The 14,062-nt window shown below is 46.9% G+C and overlaps 1 protein-coding gene across 11 annotated transcripts in view; it reads right to left on the bottom strand.

The window, feature by feature from the left end:
* MAD1L1 (mitotic arrest deficient 1 like 1) overlaps positions 1-13,127 on the bottom strand; it is a 557,068-nt gene extending 543,941 nt beyond the window's left edge. For 4 of the 11 annotated variants that reach the window (XM_037910943.2, XM_037910947.2, XM_043524563.1 and 1 more), the window contains exons 1-8: positions 12,948-13,102; positions 9,868-10,030; positions 8,277-8,417; positions 6,623-6,802; positions 5,038-5,162; positions 4,238-4,319; positions 1,863-1,993; positions 265-379 (exon numbers count right to left, since the gene is read on the bottom strand). In XM_037910943.2, coding sequence (XP_037766871.1) covers positions 265-379; positions 1,863-1,993; positions 4,238-4,319; positions 5,038-5,162; positions 6,623-6,802; positions 8,277-8,417; positions 9,868-10,017 — 924 coding nt within the window. In that variant the 5' untranslated portion in view covers positions 10,018-10,030; positions 12,948-13,102. Of the gene's footprint in view, positions 1-264; positions 380-1,862; positions 1,994-4,237; positions 4,320-5,037; positions 5,163-6,622; positions 6,803-8,276; positions 8,418-9,867; positions 10,031-12,941 lie in introns of all 11 variants that reach the window. The other 7 variants (XM_037910945.2, XM_043524562.1, XM_043524561.1 and 4 more) reach the window with 6 other exon arrangements.
* Positions 13,128-14,062: the final 935 nt, after the last annotated feature.

The raw sequence follows: 14,062 nt of genomic DNA, 5'->3' as shown, positions 1-14,062 counted from the left end.
TGAAGATGCGATGCTACTTAGAGAAGTCTTTAAGATGAACAATGGACAGACTTTTGTTTTTCTCTCATTATGAACACTCCCCTCATATGGGTATTCTACATCTTAGGCTACATCTTGGGATTGGGCCAGCATGAACCACAAACCACAGCAATCACTGTCTATACCCTCGCTATGTCTAGAGGAACTTAAGTTCCCTAAAAGGCCACACAAGCAAGAGCAGTAGCCCCAATTCTACTTATATAGCAAATGTTCTTGGCTCCTCACCTCATTCTCCAATTCGAGGTTCACTAGATCGGCCTGAAGCTTCTCATAGCGCTCCAGTTTCCTCTGGAGACCTTCCACCTCCTCTCTGAGTAACCCATTGTTTTCCTTCATTTCCCTGAGAAAAAGAGAAAGGGCAAAGCCATTAGAAAGCCACCACAACAACTCAATTCTCTTATGTAAACTCTTGGATACACACACACAATCACAGGGAAGCATAAGGTATTAAAAAAGCCATTATGACACTGAGCCAAAGTGGTAACCTTCTATAACCTTTGCTACAAAATGACTGTTACACAGGAGGCAGCATTCACTGGGCTAAGTTTTCCCACTCCAAAATGCCCTGAGTTATGTCCAAACATATGAAAATTTCATACCTGCTTTACCGATTACTTTAAATTCTGTTTTTGTACAAACACAACAGCCTTGACATTATGATGCAAAGTCCATATGAATGCAGGTCTGGAACTCAGCAAGTAAGGAAACAGGCAAGAGTTAGTGCTCTTGTCCGTTTACAGATAGTAAGATTTCTTCAGCCCCGAGTTTATTTTAATATAGGTTTTGTGGGGGTACATTAGTCAATCCAATGGTGTCAAAAATAAGACCACTAATCTTTCAATGTGCTTCTGTTTCCACTCTGCTACGACACATTTCACATTTCCAAACAGAGAGGATTGCATAGAGGCACCTGGAGAGTTTCCATGATAAATTGTCATTGAATGGTGGTAGTCCACATAAATCAAGAGCAAACTCAAGGAGCCTGCTTAGACTCCAGTCTTCTAAATTGTGGTAAAGGGAAGCTGGCAAGATCAGATACTCATGTACTTCAGACTTTTTGTTCATTTGTTTTCAGAGATTGAAATTAAACTCTCTCAGGATAACAGCATAACAAAGTAATGCCAGATTACTCCATAAACACAAGACAACCAAGTTTCAAAATTCATTAGTACTTTGGAAACCTACAGAACAGATTCTAAAAGAGGCAGCACCAGAGCAATTTATAAACTTCAGCAGCCAGTCTTTCAAAATGATACACTGGCACAAGAATGCTTTCAAAACATTAGTGGAAATGCTGACTGGCTGGTAACAAAATAAGAATTTAAAATCTTTGCCAAGATATTACAGGGATAGACATGTTAGAAATGTTGTGAGATTGAAGAGATAGCCCATCACAAATCCCATAAAGAAAGGATTTATTACCAGCAAGTATGTTTAGCATCAAATCCCTCTCCAATCTCCCCTTACTATGCACAACCTTCCCTTTGATCCAAGCTAGAAGGTAAATATGTCTCACCTTCCAAAATGACCAATCCTCATTTCATGATCCCCTCACACTGTGCAAAAGGAGATTATCCAGAATCCTCCAAATCACAATAACTAGTAACCATTACAACACTGGCTCAACCTCATACACAGTAAATAGAGAAGACCTTTAAACTTCCTTCCACAGCATTCTATTTGGAAATTTCCATTCTATATAATGCACTGTATTATGCAAAGCCCCCGAGACAGAAAATGACAGCTATAGGAGGATGGATCACAGCAGAAGATAGCCATTTTTGACATATGCCCCATACTGAAGGCAGATCTTTCCTTCTCACCTGAAGTAGGCATTATCCTCCCTGAGCTGGAGCAGTTCCCGCTCCATCTTTGGGAATCGGGCCAGCTCTGTTTTCATGTTCTTCACAATTGCAGCATCTTGTTCCTGCAGGGAGAGCTTCTGTTCCAGATCCTGGAAGGTAAGTGATGACATGAGAACAAGACGACAACTGAGTTTAGCTCAGGAAGGCTCAGAGCTACCTCTCCACGAGACTGCTAAACCTGTCCAAATCCTTTTCTCTCTAGCACTCTCTCTATCCTTACATTAACTCCAACATACATCAGAAATGGGTACTGTTAACATTTAAAAGGACATCTGCCCTCCCTTTTACACATCAATTTCCTATTTGTCAAGGAGTAATAAGCCAAAGGTCATCTCTTCTCACCTACCATAAGGTAATATATGAGAGAAATTAGTACTCTGATGGACTTATTAGGAGTGGTCAGAACAGACACACACAATGGAGACAGGTTTCAGAGTAGCAGCCGTGTTAGTCTGTATCCGCAAAAAGAACAGGAGTAATTGTGGCACCTTAGAGACTAACAAATTTAGCTTATGAGTAAATGAGAAGACATTCATTGGATAGAGAGATTCTGGGATGAGAACCACACCTTCTTCCCCGCACATTGGTTTTTCCAGCAAACTAAGAGTTTATTTAGAGCAGTACTGCAGTTTGTTGTCCTCTTTCCCCACCTCCACTTCCAGTCACTCTGCCTGCTGTAGAAGTTTCTCTTGACACATCCATAAAGAATTGGCAATGCTGCTGCCCTTCAATCTTGCTCTACTCAATGCCAACCAAAGGAAACTCCACAATCAGCATTCCCTCAAAGTCAAGTTTAATTCTCTCCATCTGTTTCTATCTCTACTGCCTCCTATCTCCACAGAAGAGAATCACTCCTAACTGGGCTAGAAGTTAGTTTGGCAGGACAGAGGGCATCTCCATACTTCCCCCAACAAGTCAACCTGCAATCAAAAGCATTGCAGCTAGCTGTACTTTGTATGCATATTAAAAAGGATACCCTGACTCCAGTGGAAAGATTACCCCAGGAACAGGAACTGAGCTCAGAGTTGCAAGGCTCACCATCTGCCATGAAAAAGCAAACATGTCTAGAAGTATTGTGCCAGAGCCCTGAGTGACCAGACAAGACCAGGCTGAGCTTGCATCCAAATAATCTGCTATATAACGATACAAATCAGTTATCTACACAGAAGTTGTAGTTATGTTCCTGAAAAATGCTGCTTTAAGCGAAATGATGTTAAGCGAATCCAATTTCCCCGTAAGAATTAATGTAAATTTGGGGGGGGGGGGGGGGGGGGGGGGGGGAGGTGTTAAGGTTCCAAGGAAATTTGTTTAGTCAGAAAAAAGACTTTTTATATACACACATACACTACACCTTTTAAACAAACAATTTAATATTGTACACAGCAATGATGATTGTGAAGCTTGGTTGAGGTAGTGGAGTCTCAGGGTGGAAGAGGGTAGGATATTTCCCAGGGAATGTCTTACTGCTAAATGAAGAGCTAGCTCTCAGCTGAGCCCTCAAGAATTAACACATTGTTGTTAATGTAGCCTGACGTGGCAGAGAGAGACACAGACACACACTGTGTGTGAGTGTGAGTGTGAGAGAGAGAGAGACAGACAGACACACACCCACCATGTATGAGACAGCGAGCCATGCACTGCCCCTTTAAGTATGCTGACCCCACTCTAAGTACACTGACTTTTTAAGTAGACCAGCAAGTTGAGACAGCAACTGCTGCCAGCAAGCTCCATTCATCCTGAGTCCTGTCGTGCCCCCCCTGCTCTGTGGAGAAGGGGTACAGGAGCTGCTGCTCCTGCCCTCCGAGGCAGAGGGCAGGAGCAGCACACAGCAGTGGGGGGAGGGACAGTTGAACTGGCCGGCAATTGATAGCCTGCTGGGTGGCTGTCGCACAGGGAATTTAGGGGAGCTGATGTGGGGCTGCTGGTCCACCCTGGTTCCAAGCCCCCACCAGCTAGCTCCAACAGACTGCTCTTTCTGTAAGCAGTGGACAAAGCAGGCGGCTGCCAAACAACATTCTAAGGGAGCATTGCGCAACTTTAAACGAGCATGTTCTCTAATTGATCAGCGGCACAACAACGAAACAACATTAACTGGGACGACGTTAAGTGAGGAGTTACTGTACAAGTGCTGAATATTATAGACTGTGTAATCCACCCTTCTAATTTCTGTGCCTTGACATCTGAATTTAGGCAACTTCAGCTCTACCCACCTAACAAGCAAGGCATTTATATGACAGAGTGGCTCTCAGTTTCTGTAAGGGTAAATCTTCCCAATACTTTTTGTATGTAAAAATGAAAAGTAGACATTCAGCATGGGTCTCACACACTCTCACCTTAATTTTCTGCTCATGTTCTGCCAACAGAGACTGGCTTGCTTGCAGCAACTGGATTTGTTGGTTGGCCTCCTGACATTTTCTGTTTTAAGCAGACATAAGAGACAAATTTACATACAAGAATCACTTGATGGGAACAATCTATTATAGATATAGAGGTATACTGGAGACACACACTTATTCAAGTGTCATTTACCACAACGACCTAGGACTGTTGTGGTGTAAAAGCAAGAACTGCCCCCCAGGACCTTTCTTTAATTTAATTTAAAGTTCTGGGGCAACTGAGACATTCACTGTGGAGACAGATTACCTCTACTTAGGAAAGCAGAAATATTCATTCTTCTAAAAAATACTGACTCCATATATCCATAGAGATCCTCACGATCAAGTTACCCCATGGCCACACCAACAAATACATGAGTACATTACATAAAGAAAGAGTCATTTAAACCTTGATCCTAAAAAGGAGTGTTGGTACATGGAGCTGAAAGAGGAGGATGCAGCAGGCAGACACACACCTCATCAGATCTTCTAATCACCCCTCAACTACACATAGTACAAAATCAAGTATCAACATGAATATGAGAAGGGAGGTTTTAAGCTTGGATGTTTTTTTACGAAGGTAGAATTAAACTGCTGCTCAGCGCTAGTTTCCGGCAAATTTTATAACCTACACATCCAGATCAAAAAAGCCCTTTGAACAGCAAAAATAAAAAAGCTGTTGAACATTTTCTGAATGGCAGCAGCTGCAGAAGACTGAAGATTTCTTTTTTCCTTGCAGTTGTTGATCCCCTACTCACTGGTGTTGCACATCCAGCTGTTCCATCAGCTCCTGCTTCTGAGATTCCTGGCTTGTCATTTGCATCTCCTGATTCATTAAACTCCACTGCAGCTCAGATATTTTCCCTTTCAATACGCTGATCATCTGGATTCACAGAAAGAAGAGGAAGAATAAACAACACACAAATAGACCAATGGACCTCCAGGCTGAACATTATGGAATGCAAACTGCTGAGATAAAACAACTGACTAATGTGAAACACTGAACCTAGAAATAATTCACAATAAGACCTGCAAACCCACCTCAGAACAAAGTCAAAGAAAATTCTTTGCTCTCTTTCATCTGCCACCCAAATTGACATTTTCATTATTCATTAAGTATATGACCTCAAACTGGCATGCAAAAAAGCAAACCTCAAAGCCAGAACCTATGCTCACAAGAGGATGTGTCCTACTGTTGACAATTATTCCATCATCACCATATCCACATGCTCCTAAGCAGTGGGTTTTCAAAACAGAGACCCAAAAATTTTCAACCAGTCAAGTAATAGCAAAAATAAGCCCTCAGTAGAGGTCTAGCTACCATGGTGATTGGCACAAAGAAGTATGGCTAAGACAGTAATCACAGCAGCATTTGCCATTACACCTTTACTAAGCTACTAGACTCAGCTCTCACTCTCAGACTCACTCAGAATACACACACACAGAGGGACAAACATCAGTACTGCCAAGTCTGAAATAAACTAGTTGACTGACGAAGCTTATATGGCAAATATAGACAGCAAAGCAGAGGAAGGAACTTCACAAAGTTGAAGAATAAACCACATTGGCTCGAATAACCATTATTCGCCTGACCCTCATACCTCACTCCCACCTTTAGCATTCTGAAACGTATCGGATCGCACCCAAAATGTGTTAGATGCATTAAAGAGACAAGATCCCTGTCCCAAATTTTACTGATGTGGGGATAAAGGTGGCATAGAAATAGGTCAGCTGCATTTATTATTGGGTTAGTTTTTCTTCCAACCTCCAAAAGTCTTCCTATTTTTATTGCCACAAATTCCAATTGGCAAGTTAAATCCACTCATTTGAACCCCTCCTCATGGTCCCAAAATCCCTAAATTTTGGGTGCTTAGCTAACAAATGCTAGTAAAGGAAGTTGCCATTTAAGACATATTTGGAAGATGTCTCCTCTAGGTAGTTTGGTCCGACCTAAATCTCAGCTCCGCTAACTCTCCTGCTCGTTTCCTTCACTCCCTTCATTGCTTTCCCCCACTCTCCACATCATGACTTCTATCCTGATTTCCCCCATGCCCAGAACACTCTCCCTGCCCTTGCCCTCCAACTGTCTTTCTCCTCCAAATCCACCTCTCCAAGCAACGTCGTCTCATATTCCCCATATTCACCACTCTCGAACTGTTATCCCGTCTCCTGTCCTGTTTAGACTGTAAGCTCTTTGGAGTAGAGGACACATCTCATCTGTTTGTTAATCACTGTGTACACTGTGGTTCTAATTGTTGTAACAAGAGTGGATTGCTCCGATTCCATGTGACCCTCAAAGTCACCTAGAGCACTGGGTGAAATAAGAAATTGCTGTGCTCTTACTTCATTAGCTTCAGCCAGTTTGCTCTCCTTCTCCTGCAGCTTCTTGCTCACAGTCTCCATGCTCTTCTTAAAGGATTTATTCATCTCCATTTGTTCCTTCAGTTTAGCCTCAGCCTCCACTTCCTTTTCCTGATAGTGCTTTATGCGTGTGAGGAGCTCCTGGTTACGGTCAGCCTCTCGCTAGGGAAGGGAAAATGTAAAGGGACTTCATAAAGAAGAAAGAGCCATAACGGTGAAGACATCGTCCTTTCCTCTTTGCCCCTTTCCTCACTATAGTCCCACAGGCAACCCCACCAACGAATGCTTTTCAGAGCCAAGCTCTTTAACCCCCTCGCTAGCAAAGCTAGTATCTCACTGGCAGCTTCTCAACGACCGGGGAATGAAGCCAGGAAATTACTAGACAGATTCCAAGCACTTCTTGAACTGATGTATGGACGTTAGCACACAGAGTTGGCTTCATGGTTTGCACAGCATAATTTACATTGGCTCAAACATGAAAACCCTGGATACATCAATTACCCTTGCACAAGAAGTTTATTTCACTGAGCCTGGGACCTTGATATCTGGAGTAACAAGACAAGTTTCTCTGTGAAATTTCTATTTGCATTAGAGCATTTTAAGTCTAAAATATTTTAATCTTAAATAAGTCAACTTTAAACATACAACATAAACAACCAGTGCAACGAAACCACCAACATATGGGGGCAGATTTAGGGGTTTTTTCAGCCATATTTATTTATTTTATTGGCACTCTGACAGCATTTCACATGCCATTTCAAGTTCATTTCTAACTCAAATTGATTAGCACTTATTGAAAAATGTAAAGCAAATTGCTCTGCTAATCAAAGCAAATCAGGCCACAGATTTACATACTAAGCAAAGATTATGCAAAGCAACGCACGGTTCCTGAAACCTTTATCCACATGACTCATGAAACGCCGAATTTGAGCAGGGTAATTACCACACTGCTGGATTAGTGCTGCTCCCTTTTTGTAAGAGTATTTTAAGGGTTTCTGTGACTGACTCAGCTAGATTCAGGTTTGAACTGTTCTTGGCTTAATCCCAAGAGCGACTGACTTGAGGCAGAACCAGGAATTTACTCAGTGACCCACCATTTCACAGCTACAGAGTAAATCTGTCTCCCAGCATCCTTATAATATTTTGCTGGATTGATTTTTTTTTTTTTTTTAGCAGCTGAACTTTGGAGAGATGCTAAGAGCTTTATAGGATGACAAAGCCCACAAACTCTGCTGCTTATTTTAGCGACATAGCTAAGCAAACACATTTGGGCACACAACCAGAAGGCAACGAAACTATTAATCACTGACTAGAGCTCAGTGTCTTATCAATGCAGCTTCTCTTGTATGGCAGTCGCATGACTGGTGTTATCATTCCAGTCAAACATACCAAATGTTTGCAATTGTGCCAAATGAAGTTTAAACGCTTCTGGAAGAAACAAGGTTTAATACAGCAGACCTGAATCTCCTTTTGTTTTATACTGATGAGCAACAGAGTGCTCAATAAATAAATGTACAGAATATCTGGTGGTCAGATCAATATCAGACTATTTGTCAGCCATGCAACAAAGTTTTAATGATCTCAAGATGCTCTGACTGAAGCCTTGGCTGTCAGACAGCACAAATGCCGTACCCACCTCGTAGCTCCTAGCGTTAGTATTAGCTGCCTTCTCCAACTCAATGCGAGCTCTTTTGTGGCTCAGCTCCATCTGCATCTTCTCCCGTTCCACTTGCAGGAGCTGAGATTTGGAACGGATTTGCCCAGCTTCTTCCTCCAGCTGATCAGTTTCCATGTGAAGAGAGACATAAAAAACATACAATCAGCAGAAAAGCAATAATATTTTGCCTTTCTATAATACCCTCCAGCTTTGGCTTTCAAATTACTTTACAAACCTTGATATATTTAGCCCATCACGTCCTATATGGGGAAGGTAAGTATCATCATAAGCATTTAGGAGATGGGGAAACTGAGAACAAAGAGTTATGTGACATGCCCAAGGTCACACAGTGAGTCAGTGATAGCTAAAAATGGGAGTGTGGGTGAATTTTGGGGTCTTAACTCCAAATTTCCCACACCAATCATTACAGAAGCTCCCGTCTAGAATACACTTACCACACACAAAACTACAAAGATTCCTATTACAGATTTCTTTGGTCTTCTCGAAGAAGAAACAGGAGCTAGTCAAGGGTCAGAGACCAGGCCCCATACTTACATCTGTGAAACTAAGTGCTGAACAAATTAGCAGGTTTTTCCCACTGCCGTTAGACATACATGGTACAACCTCATTTTTATTCATATGAATGCATTTTTTGTGTAAAACTACTGCCGGTACTCCTGCGCAACCTAGGAGCACTGAAGGAATTAACAGAGCACTTTGTCTTTATGAAACATTAATACTTCCTCCATGTTCAATCAGAATTCCAGACCTCAACACACATTCACTGAAGATTCCACAACCAGCGGTGTCACACAAACAAAAGAGTAAAGAGATTAAAATATTATAGTCAGAACTTTAAATGCAATGGAAATTAAAATAAATATGGCAAACCCTTACTTTACACTCAGAGACATAACCAGAGATCCATAACAAAGCTACAGAAACTAAGAACTTTAAGGGAGATTTGTCTAAGATATCTTAGGTATTGCTGAAATGCCTATCACCATAGTATCCATAAAGACTGGTTTAGTAAATTAGACATTTACACTTCCAGGGCTACAATTCTGGCCCAGATAGAGGTCCTCAATGGAATGAATTTGGTCATCTCAATTCAGCCCTCAGAGTCAATATCATAAACACACCAGCGATAGTTTAGCCCAGCTGACAGTATGTTTTCAAGAGAGAGCTAGGCAAGCCAGGAAAACTTGTCCAACACCGCAAGCAAGCCATCAGTTAAGCTCAGTCGTGGGGCAGGATGAAGGGAAATCACAATACAGATGCCTGAGTTGGCCTACAGATAACTTAAAGGGGAAGAATTCAAGGGAGCCCCTTGATTAACCAGGACAAAGAGTCAGGCCCATAACTCACTTTTTTTTTTTAAATGAAAGGAATTAAGAGTTTTATTTTGGGTGCAAATTATCTCCATCATTGACAATGTAGGGATAGCAATGTAAGAAGGGACAACCCCCATCTCCTAACTAAAAAAAAATCTCCAGGCCTAAGATCAAATGAAATCTAAACTCTTGACTGCAGTGACACTACAGCTGTCAGTGAGCCTGGGATGCCTCACCTGCACCCTCTGCTGGTATTGCATATGCAAGGTACTTTGAAATGATCCTGGTGTGGATGGACCAGATGCGCCCTCCACACGCTGTGAAATGAAGTTGTTGAAAGATCTCAGGGTGGAGAACACAGTTGTATTATCCTCCAGGTTCTCCATGGTGAGCTCTCTGCTGTAAACACACACACACACACAAAGCCAAAAGTGAAACATCCAGGACAGCTTACAGTCTTATTCACTGCTGTAACTTAGGGAAGGCATACTCCTTTCTTCAAGTCACTCTGGAGCCGAGTTTCTCAAATGTGGCCACCAGGGCCATATGCAGCCACCAGCGGATTTTTTTTCAGCCACAACAGACTCCAAAGCATGGGGGGAGGGGAGGAGCCAAGCAGATTGTGGGGGCAAAGCAGCAATTCCTCCATGCAGCGCCCAGCTCCTGAACAACGGTTACAAAGGGCAGCAAGTTGTACCACCTTGGTGTTTGCGCTGGCACTGCCAGTGGGGATCGGGGTACCCTGCACAGCACAGCCCCCTCGGGGGGCCCCGGCAGTGCCTCTGGAGACATGGTGTACACAGTGCTGGAGGTAGCTCTTGTAAGAGGAGGTGGCTGCAGCTTTCAGTCGCTGGAGTGCTTCCCCCAGGCAGCTCCCCCACTCCTTCCCAGTCAGGCACAGGGAACCGGGGACTCTACAGGCAGCTGGTGACTTCCTGACCCACCTTCCCTGGGAAGGGGGCAGCTCTCACTGAAGGGCTGCACTCTGAGGCCACCCAACAAATTTTTTGTGAGAACCCCTGCTCTGGAGTCCACATTCTTCCCACATACATAGGGCCCTACCAAATTCACAGCTGTGAAAAACAAGTCACGGACTGTGAAATCTGGCTATTGTAGGGGGATCATGGTATTGCCACCCTTACTTCTGCGCTGCCTTCAGAGCAGTGGCTGCTGGCTGGGCATCCAGCTCTAAAGGCATCGTTGCCACCAGCAGCGGCTCAGAAGCGAAGGTGGCATGGTATGGGGGGCATCACTTTTTGAGAGGAGGCAGGGACAGCCTTATAGGTGGGCAACGTGATCGGGGGTGCGATGGTCACCCACTCACCCCATACAAACAGCCAGCCCAAGGCCCCTTTAACACCCAACCACTTGGGAGGAGCAGGGGTGGGGGCACCCTGGCCACGGGCTCCTACTTTGCACCAGGCTCCAGCTGCTAGCCCCGGCCGGGCAGTGGAGGGACAGGAACTTCCTCTTCCCCTGCACGGGCCGCTCCTGGGGCCAAGTCAGACCCACCTCCGGTGATGGCACAGAAGTAAGGGTGGCAATAACATACCATGGCACCCTCATTTCTGCACTGCTGCTGGCTCCTCAGAACAGGGCTCCCAGCCAGCAGTCGCCACTCTCCAACTGCCCATCTCTGAAGGCAGCATCACCACCAGTAGCAGCGCAAAAGTAAGAGTGGCAATATCACGACACCCCTACAGTAGCCTTGTGACCCTCCCACAACCCCTTTTTGGGTCAGGACCCCCAGTTACAACCATGTGAAATTTCAGATTTAAATATCTGAAATTGTGAAATTTAAGATTTTAAAAATCCTCTGACCATGAAATTTACCAAAATGGACCGTGAATTTGGTAGGGCCCTGCACATACAGCATGCAAAACCAAAACTGTCAGCTGCAGTAAAAGTGAGGGAGCCAAAACCCACACGCTGCTGCCCAGATGGGAGGAGCACATTGGTGGCGGGGCCCTGTGCTACTGCCCCAGGGGTTCAGGGGTGGAGGGCAAGGTCCTGTGCTGGAACTCCTTGCCAGAGGATGTTGTGAAGGCCAAGACCATAGCAGGGTTCAAAAAAGAACTAGATAAATTCATGGAGGATCAGTCCATCAACAGCTCTTAGCTAGGGCAGTCAGGGATAGTGTCCCTAGCCTGTGTTTGCCAGAAGCTGGGAATAAGCCATAGGGAATGGATCACTTGATGATTCCCTGTTCTGTTCATTCTCTCTGGGGCACCCGGCGTTGGCCACTGTCGGCAGACAGGACACTGGGCTAGATGGACCCTTGGCCTGACGCACTATGGCCGTTCTTATGCTGCCCCAGGGGAAGGGGCACACTAGTGGCAGGGCCCTGTGCTACTTCCCCAGGGGGGTTCGGTATCAGGGGGCATGGTCCTGGGCTGCTACCCGGGAGGGGTCAGTATCGGGGGGCAGGGCCCTCTGCTAATGTCCCTGGAGGTTCAGGTTTCAGAGTAGCAGCCGTGTTAGTCTGTATCCATATAAAGAACGGGAGGACTTGTAGCACCTTAGAGACTAACAAATTTATTAGAGCATAAGCTTTCGTGGGCCAGAGCTCACTTCATCAGATGCATACTGTGTCTGGGGGCGGGGCCCTGTGCGGCTGCTGCTGCTGCTGCCGGCCCCCCCCGGGGGGTGGGGGTTCTGGGGGGACGGGGCCCTGTGCTGCTGCCGCGGCCCCCCCCGGGGGGTGGGGGTTCTGGGGGGGTGGGGCCCTGTGCTGCTGCCGGCCCCCCCCCGGGGGGTGGGGGTTCTGGGGGGACGGAGCCCTGTGCTGCTGCCGCCGCCCCCCCAGGGGGGTGGGAGTTCTGGGGGGGCGGGGCCCTGTGCTGCTGCCGCCGCCCCCCCAGGGGGGTGGGGGTTCTGGGGGGGGCGGGGCCCTGTGCTGCTGCCGCCGCCCCCCCAGGGGGGTGGGGGTTCTGGGGGGGGCGGGGCCCTGTGCTGCTGCCACCGCCCCCCCAGGGGGGTGGGGGTTCTGGGGGGGGGGGCCCTGTGCTGCTGCCGCCGGCCCCCCCCGGAGAGTGGGGGTTCGGGGGGGCGGGGCCCTGTGCTGCTGCCGCCGGCCCCCCCCGGAGGGTGGGGGTTCGGGGGGGCGGGGCCCTGTGCTGCTGCCGCCGGCCCCCCCCGGAGGGTGGGAGTTCTGGGGGGGGGGGCCCTGTGCTGCTGCTGCCCGGGCGGGGGGGTCTCTGCGGGAAGAAGGGCCCCGTGCTGCCACGGGGCGGGAGGGGGCGGCCAGTCCAGCTTCCGCCCTGGGGGCGAGGCCCGCGGGGGTGGGGGAGGGTCAGCGCGGGCCACTCACACTCACCCGCCGCAGCCGGCTCCCTCTCTCCGGCTTGGATCTCCCTCCTCGTCCTGCACCGAGATCTCACGAGAACTCGCGCCCAGCTCCCGCGACACCAGCCCGCCCCCTTGCCGTAATGCTGGGATTATACTTGTATCCTCGCTTGTAGCGCATCCGTTCTCCTCTTACCGTAATGCTAGGAGCACGCGTGAAACTCCTATGTCCCCAGAGCGGTAAACCAGTGAGTGTCATGGCAACCTTGTGCATGGGAGACCTGCCACTTTCTTCGGGAGTGGAAGGCTGATTTTCTGATTCAGACCCTGGACTGGGGTTTGGGAGACCTGGGCTCCAGTCTCCGCTTTGCCGTGTGAGCTTGCTCACTCTGTGCTCCAGTGGGATATTTCCTCTCTCCCCTCCTTCGGTTGTTTAGACTCTTGTCAGCTTTTCCGGGTAGGGACTGTCGCCCACTCTGTACATACAGTGCCTAGCCCCCTGGGACCTGGACTTCCTTTAGGGCCTCTAAGCGCTAGTGCAATACAAATGTTTAACAACAAGAGTTATTCTACGAGGGGCCAGAAAGGGCATGAAGTGACCATCCCTTCTCCAACAAGGCAAGAGGCACCACGCTACAGGAGTTGGGCTGCCAACGTGCCATAGGGAGAGCGAGTAACCCACCTGGTCCCCCCAGATCTTCACAACTCCTGCCCACAGTAACACCCATGCCTGCATTCCATCCTTTGAACCCTGCAGTTCTGCCATCAGATTGGACCAGGACACCTGCAGAGAACCTTCCCCTGCCCCTTCTTCACAGACAGAAGCATCAGGAGGGACTCCTAGGACCCACAGGGCTCAGGCCAGTCAGACCTGACCATATGCTGTCCTCTACTGAGCACTTTTTTTGCTTCATTTCCAGAGGAGACAAAGAGCTTAGAAAATGAGCAAAATTCTAACCTGGACTAACAACGTTAGTAGCAATATAACTGTGCATGCATTGGATTTGCAATCACATCAGTGACCAGCCTTAGTACTCTCAGGAGTAGGAGAATATGCCCAAAGTTAGCTCTGGAAAACAAAGAGGCCTGAGTGGAATGAAAAGCTGTATCCTTTTTTAAGATCCTGTTGCTATCCTTCTGCAAGTA

The sequence above is a fragment of the Chelonia mydas genome, chromosome 10, assembly GCF_015237465.2.
Source record: "Chelonia mydas isolate rCheMyd1 chromosome 10, rCheMyd1.pri.v2, whole genome shotgun sequence".
Taxonomy (NCBI): Eukaryota; Metazoa; Chordata; order Testudines; family Cheloniidae; genus Chelonia; species Chelonia mydas.
Note: the sequence above shows the minus strand (reverse complement) of the source record. Positions and strands in the feature narration are given on the sequence as shown.